Genomic DNA, 17,701 nt, shown 5'->3' on the forward strand with positions numbered 1-17,701 from the left:
AATAGACTTCACACAATACCCCCTTTGAGGGATAGGCTCCACACAAAGCCCCTTTTGAGGGATAGGCTCTCCACAGAAGTAATAGTTATCTATCAACTGATCTTTCATTTGTCTTTAGTCTAAAGCCATTCTGATCTTGAAAATATCATCTCTGTGTCATCTAAATTTAATATGACTAACATGTTTTCCTCATATCCTGGAAACAGGATGAAAAAAATGTAGATACTGCAGAATGAAAATTATCTTTTTTTCTCTAGTTCAAAGCTTAATTTCTTTCCCCTGTAAGTCTAACAAGAATGCTTTTTCATGCTCAAGCTAATGTAGATTCACTGTTGCAATTTTTCCTCCAAAAAGTATTTTTTGTCTACAAACATATTTTATGAAATACATTACTTTAAATGTATGAAAACAAAACACAATGTACTCAAGGAGGAGACATATTTGTCAACCTTAAAATTGGACTTCCATATACAGCAAGTGCTTAGATGGTGAATCAATGGATGGCACTGTCACCCATAGGCTTCATGAATATGCAAGCCTCGTCAGCACACTGTAGTAAATTTATTCTTGGCAAATTGCGATGTTTCATGCCTTAGAGGGACCCCTTTATCAAGAAAACTATGACTTTGATTCACCTTGGTGTGCTCGTGATGCATGATCAACACCAGCATGCCCAGGATTGTCCTAAGATTGATAATGGATATTGCTGAAAGTGGACTGGTACCTTAGAAGGGCTGTAACTATATGTGAGAGGCTCCATAGCAAAATATGTAGCTTTTGGAGCCTTCAAAAAACACATGCCTTAACTCTACAGCATATACACTGATGTGCTGACCATAACACGCTGTTTCTAGGCAATTTTGACCACTTCCAACAACCTGTCAATCTCCAGAACAATGGAATAGATCACTGGAACCTTTCAGCAACAGTTTTTTTTTTCAAATTCTTTACTTATAACAACTGAACAGCAGGTGGCAAGTAGCCCGAATGTATAAGTACAATCAATATAAAAATATTAAAACGACATAATCAGCAGGTCAATTATGTACTGTATTCAAGAGAGTACAGAAAAATATGTTCTGGTTCCAAATGCGTAAACCAGTACTCATAAAAAATCCACCTCACCGTTACCAGTTATATTTATATATATATATATATATAAGATATAGAAAGGTTGAGAATAGAGAGTCAAGAAAAGAAAGAGCAATACAGTAAGGCACAATAAAGGGGGGGGGGGGGAGAGAAAAAAAGGGGGGAAGGGGGATGGGGAAACCACTAAATGCCAGGTAGAAGATGGTTACTCCTCCCCCGCATCAAGGAGAGACTTCCCTTCATCCGAGTAGATAAACAAGTTCCATAGAGTCCAAGTTTTAAAATATACTGCAAGTTTTTGTCTGTGAGTAAGCAGCAGATCTTCCATGTGGTTCATTTCCTCCACTTTACGTAACCAAAGTCCAATCGATGGAGGTTTTGTCTTTCACCAGCATAAAGAGATACAGGATTTAGCTGCATTCAGCAGGTGGTGTACAACTGACCGCTTATAAGTTCTGGATGGCATATTGGTGACATGTAGAAGAAAAAATGCCTGGTCTATAGGCACAGAGTAATCCGTGAATTTTTGGATGATACGGCCAACCCCTCCCCAGTAGGGAGGGCATGACCAGAACATATGAAGGAGTGTTCCATCTGCCTCCTGACATCTCCAGCAGAGACTGGAGTTAGTGGAAGAGAGCTTATGTAACAACACAGGGGTTCTATACCAGCGGGACAATATCTTAAAGTTGTTCTCTTGCATTTTCGTACATGAAGACGATTTCAGTGAGAAAAGAAGTATGTTAGATTTTTGGGTCTCCGAGAAGGTTCTCCTGAGGTCTAATTCCCACTTCAAGAAGCAAGTAGAGGAAAAATCTTCAGGTGGTGTTATGAGTAGATTATATATTTTAGATAAGGCATGAGGATTAGCGCCCTCAACAGAGCAGTATTCCTCTAGTGTGGTAAGCAGACATCTGAAGTTAGAGGGGGAGGGAAGCAAGCTCAAGAAGTGTCGCATTTGAAGGGCCTTCCAAAAATCCAGGTTGTAAGGGTCCGTAGGGTCACAAAGAAGTGGTATAGAGGGCCAGGCTCTGTTAACTAGGAAGTGAGAGATCTGAAAAAATCCTAAGCGGTAAAGGGACGTAAATGGACCGTGAAGGAGGCACGGTTTGAACTTGGGAGCACCATGGGGCTCTACTGAGGGAAACTCGAGTTTGAGCCTGCTCAATGTTGAGCCATATTTTAATGTCACCATGGCGGCACCAGTCTATCAGTCTCCCAAGATGGGCTGCTTGTAATATTTGCATAAGTCTGGAACTGCCAATCCTCCATATTCACCAACAATTTGTAATCGAAGCTGTGAAACTATGTAATATGGTAGTGATCATTTGTCTTGGTGCACTTGGTTTTGTAACCAAAAGCTGGTTGACAATGCCTAAAACCGATTTGCGTAAAGCCACTAATACAGCCATTGAAATCTGATAGATATGTTAACCACATATACTATATGACCAACCATTTGTGGACACCTAACCATCACACCTACGTGCTTATAGGCATCTCTTTCTAAAACCCTTGCAGTTAGAAAAGCCTTCACTCTTCTGGCATAAAACAGACTCCACACTTCTGGTATAAAAGAGCCTCCGCTCTTCTAGCATAAAACCACCTCCACTCTTCTAGCATAAAACGAACTCCATTCTCCTGGTAAAAAACAGCCTCCAGTCCTCTGACATAAAACAGACTCTACTCTTCTAGCATAAACCAACTTCCACTCTTCTACCATAAAACATCCTCCACTCTTCTGGATAAACGACCTGTTTATAAGGGATGCATCCTGTAAAACAAGATTTTGATTATAGGGTAGGGACACAAATGTGCCTAATGCAGTTCCCCAACCATGGCAACACCTAGTGGCCAATTAACCCTCTTTTTCAAGAAGCCCCACACTGGCAGGGGCAGGGTTGGTAAGACCTCACCCATCTATGGTAACACCCCACTTACTACTCTGGGGACCTCTAGCGGCTACCTAGGCAACTACACTGCCTATTCACACTACAGCGGTTCCTGACCATAATTATGGTGACACCCAATGGCCAATTTAGAAAACTACATTGAGCACTCCTGTGCCCCTACCCTTCATTATTTCCTACCTGTCTGGTGGGTAACTACTCCAATCTTTGCTGTCTTGCAGAGCTGTGGCTAATGTTGGTATTTAACCTGTATCTATGGTACAGGTACTAGTACTAGCAGCTCTGTTGCAGCCTGTTTATCCAAGTGACACGGCAACTGTTTTTTTGCACAGAGTGCAGCTTTAATGTTTCCTCTAGGACCCTGGCATCAACTTTTGCAAATATGGAACAGCACTGAAGGGATAAGTGCTGCATATACTTACACAATAGAACGATGCATGGGTACTGTACATAGTGCCTCCATAGCTATAGTATCACAGATTTCACTATAGCTTTCAGAAGGGCAGTTGACTAACTGATTACCCTTCAGGAGGATAAGGGCTGTGTCAAAACGGCCATTCTGCTACTGTTGACACATTGCTAGCAGCAGAATTGCTTCGGGGAGTCTTATACTCATCTTTATGGAATTGTTCCATAGAAACAGGTGAGCGGTCTTCTAGCAATACTGTTACTGGCGAGTTGTCGCCACGGGGTCACTCACTTAAGCTACTGAATCATCGCTTTTGCTGCCTCTGCACTCTGATCATTTATTGTAGCAATACGATCAAATTTAGTCAGCATTCTGCTGCGTCTTTTCATGATTGATTGATATTTAGCTAAACATTGTAAACTGTTCTACATTATCCACCTCAAACAGCCATAGCTGTTCTGAAATTACAAGCATGCTATTTGGTGGACAGCCTAAAGTATATCTAAACCCAGGAACAAAATTTTAACACATTGCAGCTTACCAACTCTTAGATGTGGTGGCTTCATTAGTTTTCTTTATGCAAGTACAGAAGCTGCCAAACCAGCTGCTCAAAACACCTCTGCTTGTAATCACACTGGAAAAAATAAAAGGTCCAGTTCACTTCTAGTTTATTCACATTGTTGTCAATCAAGCTGTGATGAAGGGGTGCTCTTGGACCCCCGAAATGCATTTGCTACATTTTGGATTGTCCCCCTGACTTTTGTCAGAATAAAGTTGTGTCTGGACCTGTTAGCAAAAATGTGGCTCTTCAATTTCTATTACATCACACTGTAAGCCAAGGTGACCATGGAGATCCTGGTGTAGAAGCTGCCTGCCCTGGAACCAGATCATTTACATCAACATCAATACTTTAAAGCGGATCTTCACCCCTAAATTAAAAGTCCCTCCTGTCCACCCCTCCTCTGCTCCACTTCCTAAATATTGGCTTTTCTTTGTTTAACCTTTTTTTCTCTTAAAAAGGGTTTGGTCCCAATTCCAATGGGTGAATGATGTGTACTGTGCCCACAATGCTTTCTGGGATAGGTATGTCACATTTTCCAGGAGGCTCCTTGCAGAGGAGCAGGGGGGCTGGAATAGTGGCGCATCATCGGGAGGCTCACTAGCTGAACCCATAAGAGCTGGCAGACTTCTCATTGATGTCACGCACAAACATGGTGGCACAAGACCCAAGTGGTGGCTGCTGAGAAGAGGGTCTCGGCAGGACATTGCTTGATCTGCTGGGTGGGTGAGTATGAGAACCTGCCACAAGGTAAGCAAGGGTTAAAAAAAAAAAGAGGTGGGGAGGTGAGGACCTGCTTTAAGACAGCAATACTGATGAGATAACCGTATGGGTCCAGTGCTATTTTTCTACTTTCTTAAGCTGCAATGTATTACATTTTTGTTTTGGGGGTTTAGATACACTTTAAGCTGCTGATCTGTAGATAGCCTGCTGATCTGTAGATAAATAAAACTTGCAACAGGAATCAATGTGCTGCTACCATTTTCTGCCTCTCTGTCCCTTATTAACCTGGTTTATCCTTTCTTACACCCTTCTTCTCTTATGCTCTTGTCCTTTTCTCCTACTCCCCTTAATGCCCCATCCCCTCCCCCCACCAGGTCTGGTGATGTCGGCAATTACAGTTATCATCTTGGTGCTCTACTTTGTGATTCAAACCTTTGTGGTGGATGGCAAAGTGTGGCTAGCGGAGTGTACCCCTGTCTACGTGCAGTACTTTGTCAAATTCTTCATCATTGGAGTTACTGTCCTAGTGGTGGCTGTGCCAGAGGGCTTGCCTTTAGCCGTTACCATCTCTCTAGCCTATTCAGTCAAGGTAAGCAAGCCGTAATGCAACCCTCCAAAACAGCCTGTTTATTATTGGGAAACTCCAGGAACTCAAACATTGCATACAGTTTAAAGTGATCTCAATGGGAATATAACTATTACCACATCTCTGGCAGCACCATAAGCTCAGCTTCTCCTGGGGACTCTTGGACAATCAGATATCAACTGTGGCTGACTGTCTGTGTGGCCTCCTGTGCAACACTGTTGGCCCTTCTGTGGCATCCTCAGTGTCCTATAGGGTAAGAACAGGCCCTCAGCAATGGGAGCTGGCCAAAATTTGGCTAGTTGAGCATATTAGATTTCAGGTCTCCTAGAATGCCCCAAAGGGAAGCTGAGGTGACATGTAGCCAGTGGCTGTCAAAATACCCACACATTGGCTGCTTCAGATGGGATGAAGCTGCTGCTCAGCTGACAACTTTCTGCCCAGTTCATTTATTTTTCAGTAAAAGGATAAGGACCCAGGAGAAGGTTGAAAGAGTCACACAGGAACTGGCTAAAAATCTCACAGTGTATGGCCCACTTAAAGTGTTACTAAACCCACAACAGTAAAAATCAGTCTGTATATGCAGTCAAGAATGCTTGTTATATTCACTGTGGAAGGGGGCTAATCCTCTGTTTAGTGTACATTGCTAGAGAGTTTTTTTTTTCTTTGGGAGGGTGCATGTGATCAGCACATGGCCAATCAACAGACAGAGGGTCAGGAGTTATGTAGCCTCACAGGACAGTCAGAGCAGAATGAAGACTCCTTCTACAAGCTTTAACCAGTGCTCTGCTGGACACTGATAGAAGTCACAAGACTGCTCTAACTGCTGATGAGAAAAGGTATTTAGCTGTTTATATTTACTAAAATAATTGCATTTCCATGTTCTGTGTACTGTGGGAGACCTGATATAGTAAATACAGGGTCATGGGTTTAGTAACACTTTAAGGCCTCATGTACACACAAACTCCCCTAGATGTTTAGCTCCTGGTAGCAGAAAATGTGATAACGTGGTAAAAATGCATGTAACCGCGGTACCACGTCTAGCCGTGTTTAGCTCTTCGATGTTTATTCATTTGATTGACCAGAGTATTTTCCATTGACATGAATAAATGCCCAAGAGCTAAATGCGGCTAGTGTTTAGAATAGTTTATACATGTTTTGCAAAGTTTAGCATTTTTTTTTGGCAAAACGTTCCTCTCCTGAACGCGATTCTTCTGCGTTCAGTAGAGGAACTGTTAACTGCCCCTAAACTCTGGTAAAAGCCTATGTGTACATGGACACATAGGCTTTTATTGAGTTGAGTTCAGGGGCTTTGCCAAAACAATGCCAAAAGCTCCTAAACTCACATTTAGGAGCAGCAGTGTACATGAGGCCTGTGTCATAAGATTGCCCCTCTCACTCCAAACCTTTACAAAGACTACCAAGACAGTCATCCTTATCCTGCTGCTTTTTTGCAATTCAAAAGATTTAGCCAGTGGGGAGGGTGAGAACCTTATGTTGCTCATCCTGTATTGAAACATTAGGTTTGGGTGGCTGTAGCTATTTAACATGCAATGAGAATTCCAGACCGTATGTGAATAATCCTCTTGCACAGTCCAAGTACGGTACTGATGTCCATCATACATATTATCCAGTAAAATCCTCCTGCTAGTGAGTCATTGACAATTTCAAAGTTTGTTGTATTTTTTATATTTGCTCCATATGTTCTTCTTAGGACCAATTAAGTGTTCAGATATTTTACATCTCTGTTTATTTTGTAGAAAATGATGAAGGACAACAACCTTGTACGGCACTTGGACGCTTGTGAGACCATGGGCAACGCCACTGCCATCTGCTCTGACAAAACAGGGACTCTGACAACCAACCGGATGACTGTCGTCCAGTCCTACATTGGAGATCTCCATTATAAAGAGAAGCCAGACCCCAGCAGCCTCAATTCCAAAACCTTGGACCTGCTTGTTAATGCCATTGCCATTAATTGTGCCTACACCACTAAAATACTAGTGAGTCATAAAACAACAGGATTTGGTTAGAGTGAATGTAAACCCTAAACAGGTGACATTTAGTTTGCTCTGTGCAATGTATATCATGGCCAAATGCCTTTTGACCTTTTTTTTAATTCCTATTACAATGCTGCTGATCTCCTTTTGGCTCTTTCACCTACTTGCTGGCTGCATGGACTCACTCCAGCACATCATTCCTCTGTCCCAGCTTTCTGAATGAGACAATTTTGGTTCATATATGCACAATGTGTTTTGGCACAGCCACCAGTGGTACATGCAGGAGCGTGCCTAAGTTAATTGCCGCTTGAGGCACCCTTTTTTGTAACCCTCCCTCCTGTGGCAATAAAAGCAGTGCGGTAAAAAACTCCGGACTTTGGAAGACACATAGAAAGGAAATTTAGGGCCCACAAAGAACCCCAAAGTGGGAAGCGGCATGTGTTATTATGGCACATGCCCAGAAAGGGGTTCTAGTCTTTCCCCACTCTATCTAAAACTAAAAAGACATGTTTGGCTTGACATAACCTTTATAAAAAAAAGTGTATTTCATTTTGGTATAAGCATAGAGTACAGGGCATTGAAACATACAGAGTGATACAACAAATGCAAAGCATTCAGTCTATCCTATTGGCCACAAAACCCAAGGTCTACGTAATACCCTGAATGGATTTGGGGTATTCTGGAGGTGATCAAGTGGGTGATTGAGCGAAACAGTGGGATAGTGAGGTAGTATGGATGTTCAGGCCATCCCAAATTCCAGAAGAAGAGGTAGAGTAAAAGACACATTATAGAAAGATAGTGTAGTGGGGGAAGAGAAAAAAAGGAAGGGTAAGGTAGTTCACCAGAGGAGGGGAAGGTAGTCCCTGATCACAGCACATGGAATTTGAAATGGCATTATTTAAGGAAAGGCATTGAAGAATTGAATGGAGTGGTCCAGTTACTCTAAGTGAAAATGTAATGTTTAAATCTGTCATATAACAAATCTCCATACATTTTAAATGAGAAATTTCTGTGATCTATTCTTTAATTGTGGGGGAGAGTCTGGATCCATTCTTTGATTGAGGAGTGGAGGTTGGATCCACTCTTTAATTGAGAAGGAGATGTTAGGTCCATTCCTTAATTAGGGAGGAGAGGTTAAATCAATTCTTTATTGAGGAGAAGATGTTGGATCTATTCTTTATTTATTAAGATGAGGTTGAATATATTCCTTAATTGAGGAAGAGAGGTTGGATTTTTTCTTTAATTGAGGAGAGGTTGGATCCAGTCTTTAATTGAGGAGGAGAGGTTGGATCCATTCTTTATTTGAGGAGACGTTGGATCCATGTCTTGATTGAGGAGAAGGGGTTGCATCAATTCTTTAATTGAGAAGGAGAGGTTGAATCCATTCTTTAATTGAGGAGGAGAGGTTGGATCCATTCTTTAATTGAGGAGAGGTTGGATCCATTCTTTAATTGATGAGAAGAGATTTGGAGTGGGGTGTCCTCTGGGGGAGGTAGTCCCTTATTACAACTTGTGGCACATGAAACTGTTTCATTAAACTAAAGGCTTGAATTAAACTGAGATCATAAAAGCAATCCAATTACTCCAAGTGGAGATATATTGTACAAAAGTTATTTCAATGATCCATTCTTTAAATGTGGGGGAGAAGTTGGATCTCCATTGTCGAAGTGTCACAGTTCTGGTAGATAATAAAAAGAAATGTAAGTGTCCTTTTTTGGCACTAGTGGGATAGAAATCAGAGAGGCATACAATTTCCAATATCTTTGGGATTTGAGACCTGTGGCTTGACTATATATAGTATAGTGAAGATTTGTTTCCAGAAGGACAACGTGCACTTTTAAGCACATAAACCACACTTTCCCTTGATATTGATTTATTGATATATTTGCTTCTTTCTCTTTTGCCTTTCAAGCCTCCAGAAAAAGATGGAGCGCTTCCCCAGCAAGTAGGCAATAAAACTGAGTGCGCCCTGCTTGGGTTTGTTCTGGATTTGCAACGGGACTACCAGCTGGTGCGAGACCAGATTCCTGAGGAGACGCTCTACAAAGTGTACACATTCAACTCTGTCCGTAAGTCCATGAGCACCATCGTGTGCCTGCCAAATGGAGGATTCCGGCTATACAGCAAAGGAGCTTCAGAGATCATGCTGAAAAAGTGAGTAGTTAAAGTGGACCTGAACTCAAAAAATGAAGGTTTGCTATGTTATAGGGAATACATAGAAATGGTAATTGTGTGTAAGCAGTAATCTGAAAAAATGTACCTTTTGTCTTGGATTCCTGCTGACAAATAGTAGAGAGTTTTCTGGTGAGTGAGTTTGCCTAGGCACTCCTGTGCTGTGTATTTGCAGTGTGAGATCTAAGGCACTGCTGCCTCTGACTACTAGTTCTAGGATTTGGTGAGAGATTTGTTGATATCAGTACTGTGCTTGTAGGAAGGTGCAATCAACTTTTTCCACTGCAGGTAGCACTCATCCGCAGCCACACTGCACAAGGGGTAAGTCAAGAGCAATTTAGTTCCTATCCTCTATAGTTTCCTCGGTCACAGGGAGGCAGCTATCTGATTGGATGCTCGCAGCACATGTGACTTCAGTCATTTTGGGTCAGGCTGAGTCTAGTTTCTGTGTCCCGGGTTTGACTTACAGTGGCTAGAGCAGGGACAGGTCACCTATCTGTCAGGGACACTGTATAGAGTCAGGGAAAGGTTCCAGTGGAGTAAGGAAAGTGCAGGGACACGCCATCCTTCCTAGAAGCCTCTGCATTTGGGTGCAGACAGGCCATGCCACATTCCACTCTTCAAGACGGATGCTCTTGACACCGGTGGTCTACCACTCCACTGCCATTTTGCTGTTACAACTTGTGAGTGCTCTTGGTCAGGTTGCTTTCCTGCTGGGCCTGTTTCTTTTTGCTGGACTTTGTTCTAATATATTGCACCTGGACTCTGTGTGTTTTCTGTCTACAGCATCACTCTGCACCTACCCACATGCTGCTTACTGTTCTACTTGCTGGAGAGGAAGCTGTAGCTGAGGGCCGACAGTGTAAGGATCTGCCTGCTTCATTAGTTCTGTGGACTTGCACTCCCTCTATTTCTTCTGCTGCTTTTTTGATCATTAACCCAATATTATCAGAACATCTGACCTGAGGAAACAAAGTCTTGACTCTACCAAGATGGCCACTTCTACATTCGTGTGCGTACATGTGGGGGTGGGGGGCCTCAAACAAATTATTTTTTTTTCTGGGGGGGGATGTTATATACTGGGTGTAATTCTATTTTTTGCAATAAAATTTTTTTACTTATCTTTTTTTTTCATCACATAGGGAACACAAAGTCCCCATGTGATGATTTTTAGGTGACAGGTTCTCTTTATTGAGACATGCAGGGTCTAAATGATCCTGAATATCTCCTCTGGCCTTCACTAGATGTATTGTGGATTTATATGCAATGGATGAATCCCCGGCTATTTTAGCTGGGAAAGGCAACAACTGTGACCCCGGACGTTATGTCATACATGGCGCCTTACGGGTCACAGAAAGAAGGGGAGGACGCTTGTCCACTCTCCTCTCTCCCCTGCACCCGTCATGGGGCTCTCTGGGCCGGCAGATGGTCAAGCGGGGCTCGGTTACATAGCAGGAGTGCAAGCATGGGGTGAGGCACCGGCATGGGGGGGCTGTGGAAGCAATCGGGCAGCAGTGCAGGCACCCAACTGCTTCCACCTGACAGGTAGGAGTCAGCCTGTCAATTTTAGACACAATGTTGGTGGCTGCAGCCACCAGATCGTGTATAAAACCCCCTGCTGTCAGGTCCGTACGTCGTAAAGGTTAAATGATACATTGACAAAACCAGCTTTTGCTGCAATATTCACTTTCAATCCAGAGATCTCCCCTGCAGTATTTTTTTCCTCAACTAGATATTCTGATGGCCAGCATCATTCAACCCACTTCCTCTGAGCCCAGAGTGACTAGACCTGACCCTAGTCTGTGACTGGACAGTAAAAGGACAAACAAACAGTGCAGTCCTGTCACTCTCCTTTGTCCATCAATCATCAGGTTTTTTTGTCATCACATGAACCGATCTGGTTCCTTGTGCTGCTTCTTTCTCTCATGCTTCAGCCCTGCTGGAGGCCGAAACTAGGCCAATATCAGGTGCTAACATGGCATTCATTTAACAAATACATTTAATAATGTATTAAAGTGTATGTAAACCAATTAGGACTACTTACTGCAGATTTATTTATTACAGGTATTGATATAGTGCCAACAATTTACACAGCACTTTACGTACTGTACATTCACATTAGTCCCTACCAGGGGTGTACTGACCATTTGGAAACTCGGGTACTGCCTGAGGGCCCGGGGTCAGTAGGGGGCCCCATGAGATGCCCCTGGTTCCTTTTTCATAGGCATTTTTGAGTTTGGGCAAGGACACAGGGGCCCCATGATCCCTTATTGCCCGGGAGCCCCATGAGTTGTCAGTCCACCCCTGGTCCCTACCCTCACGGAGCAGAATCTAGGGTCTCACATTCATACATACACATACTAGGGCCAATATACAGTGCCTTGAAAAAGTATTCATACCCCTTGAAATGTTACACATTTTGTCATGTTACAACCAAAAACATAAATGTATGTTACTCTGTATAGCTGGGGCTCTGATGTGATGAGGGGGCCTCTGATGTCTAGGGGGGACTCTTACATAATATGACACTTCTGACATGATTGGGGGCCTCTGATATGAAAGGGGGCTTCCTATATGAGGTTAATTTAATCAAGGCACTTGTATGCATTGTCCCAGGCCAGGGGCGGACTGACCCGGGGTCAGTAGGGGGCCCCATGAGATGCCCCTGATACCTTTTTCATAGTTTTTTTTGAGTTTGGGCAAGGACACAGGGGCCCCGTGATCCCCTATTGCCCGGGGGCCCCATGAGTTGTCAGTCCGCCCCTGTCCCAGGCTCAGGTGTCCCAAATTCCCTTGCAAAGTGCAACTTTCATTGCATAGTGAACAGTCAATTTGCACTTAGTAAATCAGCCCCAATGACACAAAAAAGTTGGGGTTTGCTGAGTCGTTAATGATCCTCAATGTAGAGGAGCTGGTTCAAGTGAAGCAACCTTGAGCTGTTATATTGAGTCCTGGATTGTTTATAATTCATTGGTTCATGGTAATTTGCCATAAATAAGTCTACACCTCTGACATTGTAAGCGCCTTACAAGTGAAGAGCAGTATATTATACTTGCGGTATCTGGCACGGAAAATTAAAGTTCCCTCAGCTTCACAGATTGGACGGTAGGAAATCAAAGAGCTGCCAGTGGATTAACGCAGTCATAGGCACATACCATATGTTACTCACATCCGCTCCGTATAAGAAAGCTCCATTTCTTATACTGGGTTTTCATACGCCTGGATGGTTTTATTTCCTAGTCCTGAAAACCATGGAGAAAGCTTAATTAAAGACAGTGGGGAGGCTCGAAGTGTGCATTGTGTTATGCCGAAATAGAGAAACTCCATATTGCCAGCTACGATCTGTGTTGTTGGGGAGGGATCTGTGATCAGAGGCAGATCAGGCAATAAAAAGCATTACCGTAGCCAGGATTAGATTGTGATACTGCACAGCAGATGCCGATGATAAGGTCTGACATAAGAACTCCCGTTTACGTTTTTTTTTTTTTACGTTAAATAAACTCATTGATGAAAGAGGTGATCTTCCATGCAGGACTGCATTTCACATTCATGTCGCTGTAAGGGGGAATTGATGTTTTTGAACACATTTATTCAGCAATTGCTTTGATGCAAGCTATGACATTTTCTAGCATCGTGGATTTTCTAAAAATAGCTATTTTCTGAGTTCTATCTGTAAAAATAGTTGAACTTACTCTCATATGAGAGTAAGTTCCCCCCTCCAGTCTATCATGAACGCCGCTGTCAGACTCATCCACCTCACGAACCGTTCTGTATCTGCCACCCCTCCCTGCCAATCCCTCCACTGGCTCCCAGTTGCCCAACGGATAAAATTCAAAACACTGACAATGACATACAAAGCCATCCACAACTGCCCCAATTGACATCACAATCGACCGATCTTATCTCTAAATATTACCAAAACCGTACACTCCGCTCCTCGCAAGACCTCTTACTCTCTAGGTCCCTTATCTCCTACACTCATGCTCGTCTCCAAGACTTCTCCAGGGCGTCACCCATCCTCTGGAACTCTCTACCCCAATCTATCAGACTCTCACCTACTCTACTTGCCTTTAGGCGATCACTGAAAACCTCTCTCTTCAGGGAAGCCTATCCCGCCCTCTTCTAATTCTGGAATCCTCTACTCTTCCAACCACTCCATCCCCCACAGTTACTACCTACTGTACCATTCACCCCTCCCTCCTAGATTGTACGCTCCAAGGAGCAGGGCCCTCAAATCCCCCTTGTATTGAACTGTATTGTTACTGTATTGATCTGTACTGTATCTGATGTATTGAATACAACGGTGGGGGTAAAAGCTACGCTAAATTAAGGTACGGATGCCAGATTTTCAGCAAGAACTCCAGGGACACCCTACTAACCACCCCTAAAAGAAAACATTCCCTCATTTTTAGCCGCACCCACCAAATCATGCCCCCATTTTTAACATACCCTGAAACAGTTGGTTTCAGTCTTTTGGAACAAGAAGCAGACATAAAAGGTATGAAGTCAAAACACTGGGGATCATCCCCAGAAAATGGGGAAAGATGGCAACCTGACTTTAAGAGAATGTAAATATGTTTTACCAGAAGTTACTTTTATTATTGAAATAAATGAGAAGTGCATAGAAAGAAAAGTGTAGACAAAGGAGCAGGAACATAATGTTCCTTCTTGATGTACGAGCCTCTGAAGGTAAAGCACAAAAGAAAACTCATTACTGATTATGAACGATCATGTAGGGTTTTATTCGCCAGTGTCAGGGGTTACGAATGCACATAGGGTTTGGTAACTCTTAGATTTCTACACTGGGTTGAATGAAAGAAATCTACCGATTCTCCCATCCATGTGAACCAACTGGATGTGGTACACACGAATCTCCACTGCTAACTATTGTATTCTGAGAGCTGACACCCGCAACTGTCATCATACCCTGAACAGTGGTTGCATATGATTTATTGCAGCTGCTGTTTGGGCACCAATTTTCCGCCCTCCTTACTCATTGCAAAACACCCTTATCACTCAATTAAAAAAATACAATTTAAAGAGATACTAAAAGCTCTTTTTTTGGGGGGGGTTGGGGGTAAAAAATAAAAAGAGGTTATACTTACTTGCTCAGGGCAACGATAATGCACAGAAAGGTCCCTTACCTCCTTTTCTAGCAGTCCCCCTCTGGCTCTGTCAACTTTTCCTTTCTTCAGGTGCCTCCTTAGCAAGCTGGCTGCTAACGAGGCAACCATTTGCACACGCTCCCAAGCTGGGCTGTGTGCATCCATATACAGACAGCCCCGGTAAGCCATGCCCCCACTCCCTTCCCACCAGGGTTTGACTGACAGCAGCAGGAGCCAATGACTCCACTGCCCTCAGTGTCTCCTGTGGGACTAGGAAGTGAGAGTGGTGCTGCAATACAGACAGTGCTGGAGTAGTGACTTAAAGCCAGGTAAGTGTTTGGGGATGGGTATAGGACAAGTGGTGGGGCATTTTTTACCTTAATGAGGACAATGCATAGAGGTAAAAAAAAAACCTGTGACTTTGGAACCTCTTTAATACTAGTTAAAGCAATCTGGAATGCTACAGATAGCTATTATAGGGATAGGAGGGAGGTAATCCCTGGTTGTTACCAGAACTAGTGTCCACATTGAAAGATTTTCTCTCTATTCCTGTTCTGGTGACCACTCAAAAACTGTATGCAAGTTTTATTTGTTACTATTGAACTCAGATCTGCATGGCATCTATAATGTGCACAAATCATAAAAGGGCCTAAGACTACAACTACTACTAATTGGGAACACAGCCAGGAACAATGGCAGGTCAGATTCACCACCAGGAACTAAAAAAAGCTAGTTGGTGAATGAATTAGGCCATTAGTTGAAATAACAGTATTAGGTGGTCTAAGTCTTTTGGGTTTTGTGTATGTACATATGTTTACTTTTCCTAACATGTTAATGGTGATCGTTATATACCAAATGGCCAAAAGCTTGTGGACACCTGATCATTGCACCTATATGTCCAATTCCACATACCCTTGGTCATATAAGTAGGTGTGATGGTCAGGTGTCCTCATACATTTGATCCTATATGTAGATGTGATGGTTAGGTGTCCTCATACATTTTATCTTATAGGTAGATGTAATGGTGGCGTGTGCTTTTACATTTGGTCATAGAGGTAGGTGTGATGGTCAGGTGTCCTCATACATTTGGTCATATAGGTAGGTGGATGGTCAGGTGTCCTCATACATTTTATCATATAGGTAGATGTGATGGTAAGGTGCCCTCATACATTTGGTCATATAGGTAGGTGGATGGTCAGGTGTCCTCATACATTTGATCCTATAGGTACATGTGATGGTTAGGTGTCCTCATACATTTTATCTTATAGGTAGATGTAATGGTGGCGTGTGCTTATACATTTGGTCATAGAGGTAGGTGTGATGGTCAGGTGTCCTCATACATTTGATCCTATAGGTATATGTGATGGTTAGGTGTCCTCATACATTTTATCATATAGGTTGGTGTGATGTTCAGATGTTCTCATACATTTTATCACATAGGTAGATGTGATGGTCGGTCAGGTGTCCTCATACATTTGATCATATAGGTAGGTGTGATGGTCAGGTGTCCTCATATATTTTATTACATAAGTAGATGTGATGGTCGGTCAGGTGTCCTCATACATTTGGTCATATAAGTAGGTGTGATGGTCAGGCGTCCCTCATACATTTGGTCATATAGGTAGGTGTGATGGTCAGGTGTCCTCATACATTTGGCCATATAGGTAGGTGTGATGGTCAGGTGTCCTCATACATTTGATCATATAGGTAGGTGTGATGGTTAGGTGTCCTCATATATTTTATTACATAAGTAGATGTGATGGTCAGTCAAGTGTCCTCATATATTTGATCATATAGGTAGATGTGATGGTCAGGTGTCCTCATATATTTTATTACATAAGTAGATGTGATGGTCGGTCAGGTGTCCTCATACATTTGATCATATAGGTAGATGTGATGGTTATATGTCCTCATACATTTGATCATATAGGTAGATGTGATGGTCAGGTGTCCTCATACATTTGGTCATATAAGTAGGTGTGATGGTCAGGCGTCTCTCATACATTTGGTCATATAGGTAGGTGTGATGGTCAAGTGTCCTCACACATTCGGTCATATAGGGAGGTGTGATGGTCACATGTCTATAAATTTAAAGCATATCGTTTATTTTTACATGGTTCTGCATCCTTACCAGGTTTGGTTTCAGTTTGTGGGGAGGTAGCAAATCAGCACTGGAATAATTGTGTCATGGACAGGTAGATGATTCAACTTTCTTGAAGTATTGATGTCAATTTGCACTTTATTTTTCTTATACCAGGTGTACAAACATCCTAAATGCTGGTGGCGACCTCCGCACTTTTCGGCCCAGAGATCGTGATGAGATGGTAAAGAAGGTCATCGAACCAATGGCGTGTGATGGGCTGCGTACCATCTGTGTTGCCTACCGAGACTTCCAAGGAGTACCTGAGCCAAACTGGGAAAATGAGAATGAGATAGTGGGAGACTTGACATGTATTTGTGTGGTGGGAATAGAAGACCCTGTCAGGCCGGAGGTGGGCATGTTCTCTGCCTAATAAATTTGGATCAATTAACATGCACCTGTAACCTGCATACATTACTCATTTGTCCAAACATAGAAACCAAAACAAGCGATTCTTCAAAAAACAATGGAAGTCTCTCCCTCCATTGAAAGTAACAGAATGCACTTGGCTGAAGATAGCGAATCTATAAAGGTGTAAATGTCAATTTCACCTCTGAAATTTGTTGGGTAAATGAATAAGAACCTGATTGACTGCCACCCTTCCTTCTCCCTGTCTTAGGCTGGCCATAAACTATACAATTTTCTGTCCAATTTCTGCCCAATTCCCTTTAGATTTACCTTCAACTATGTAGTGCAAGAGCCTGCCTAGCTGGATACAATTGAAAGTGTTTTTTAGGTTTGACCTCATATTATATGGTTTTTGGTAAATCTAAAGCAAAATTCTCAAGAAAATTGTATAATGTATGGCCAGCCTCAGTATCAAGGGCTGATATCAGGAAAATCCGGTATGCCCACTGATATCAAACTATATTTCATGATTTTTTTAATGAATCGTTATCTGGGTGGAATAGATTTTTATCTCCCTGGAGTTAGTGATCTGTTACATTTTCAAGTTTAACCACTTCCAGACCGGACACTTTTACCCCCTTCCTGACCAGGGCAATTTTC

The 17,701-nt window shown here is 42.6% G+C and overlaps 1 protein-coding gene across 5 annotated transcripts in view; it reads left to right on the forward strand.

Annotated features, from left to right (window-relative positions):
• Window positions 1-17,701, forward strand: part of ATP2B3 (ATPase plasma membrane Ca2+ transporting 3) — a 380,238-nt gene that overhangs the window by 308,944 nt on the left and 53,593 nt on the right. For all 5 annotated transcript variants that reach the window (XM_089674938.1, XM_089674936.1, XM_089674937.1 and 2 more), the window contains 4 exons: window positions 5,068-5,282; window positions 7,037-7,279; window positions 9,189-9,430; window positions 16,811-17,045. In XM_089674938.1, the coding sequence (XP_089531064.1) occupies window positions 5,068-5,282; window positions 7,037-7,279; window positions 9,189-9,430; window positions 16,811-17,045 (935 nt within the window). The remainder of the gene's footprint in view (window positions 1-5,067; window positions 5,283-7,036; window positions 7,280-9,188; window positions 9,431-16,810; window positions 17,046-17,701) is intronic.

This window comes from Staurois parvus, unplaced genomic scaffold, assembly GCF_062004578.1.
Source record: "Staurois parvus isolate SC_StPar_1 unplaced genomic scaffold, SC_StPar_1.0 ptg000154l, whole genome shotgun sequence".
NCBI lineage: Eukaryota > Metazoa > Chordata > Amphibia > Anura > Ranidae > Staurois > Staurois parvus.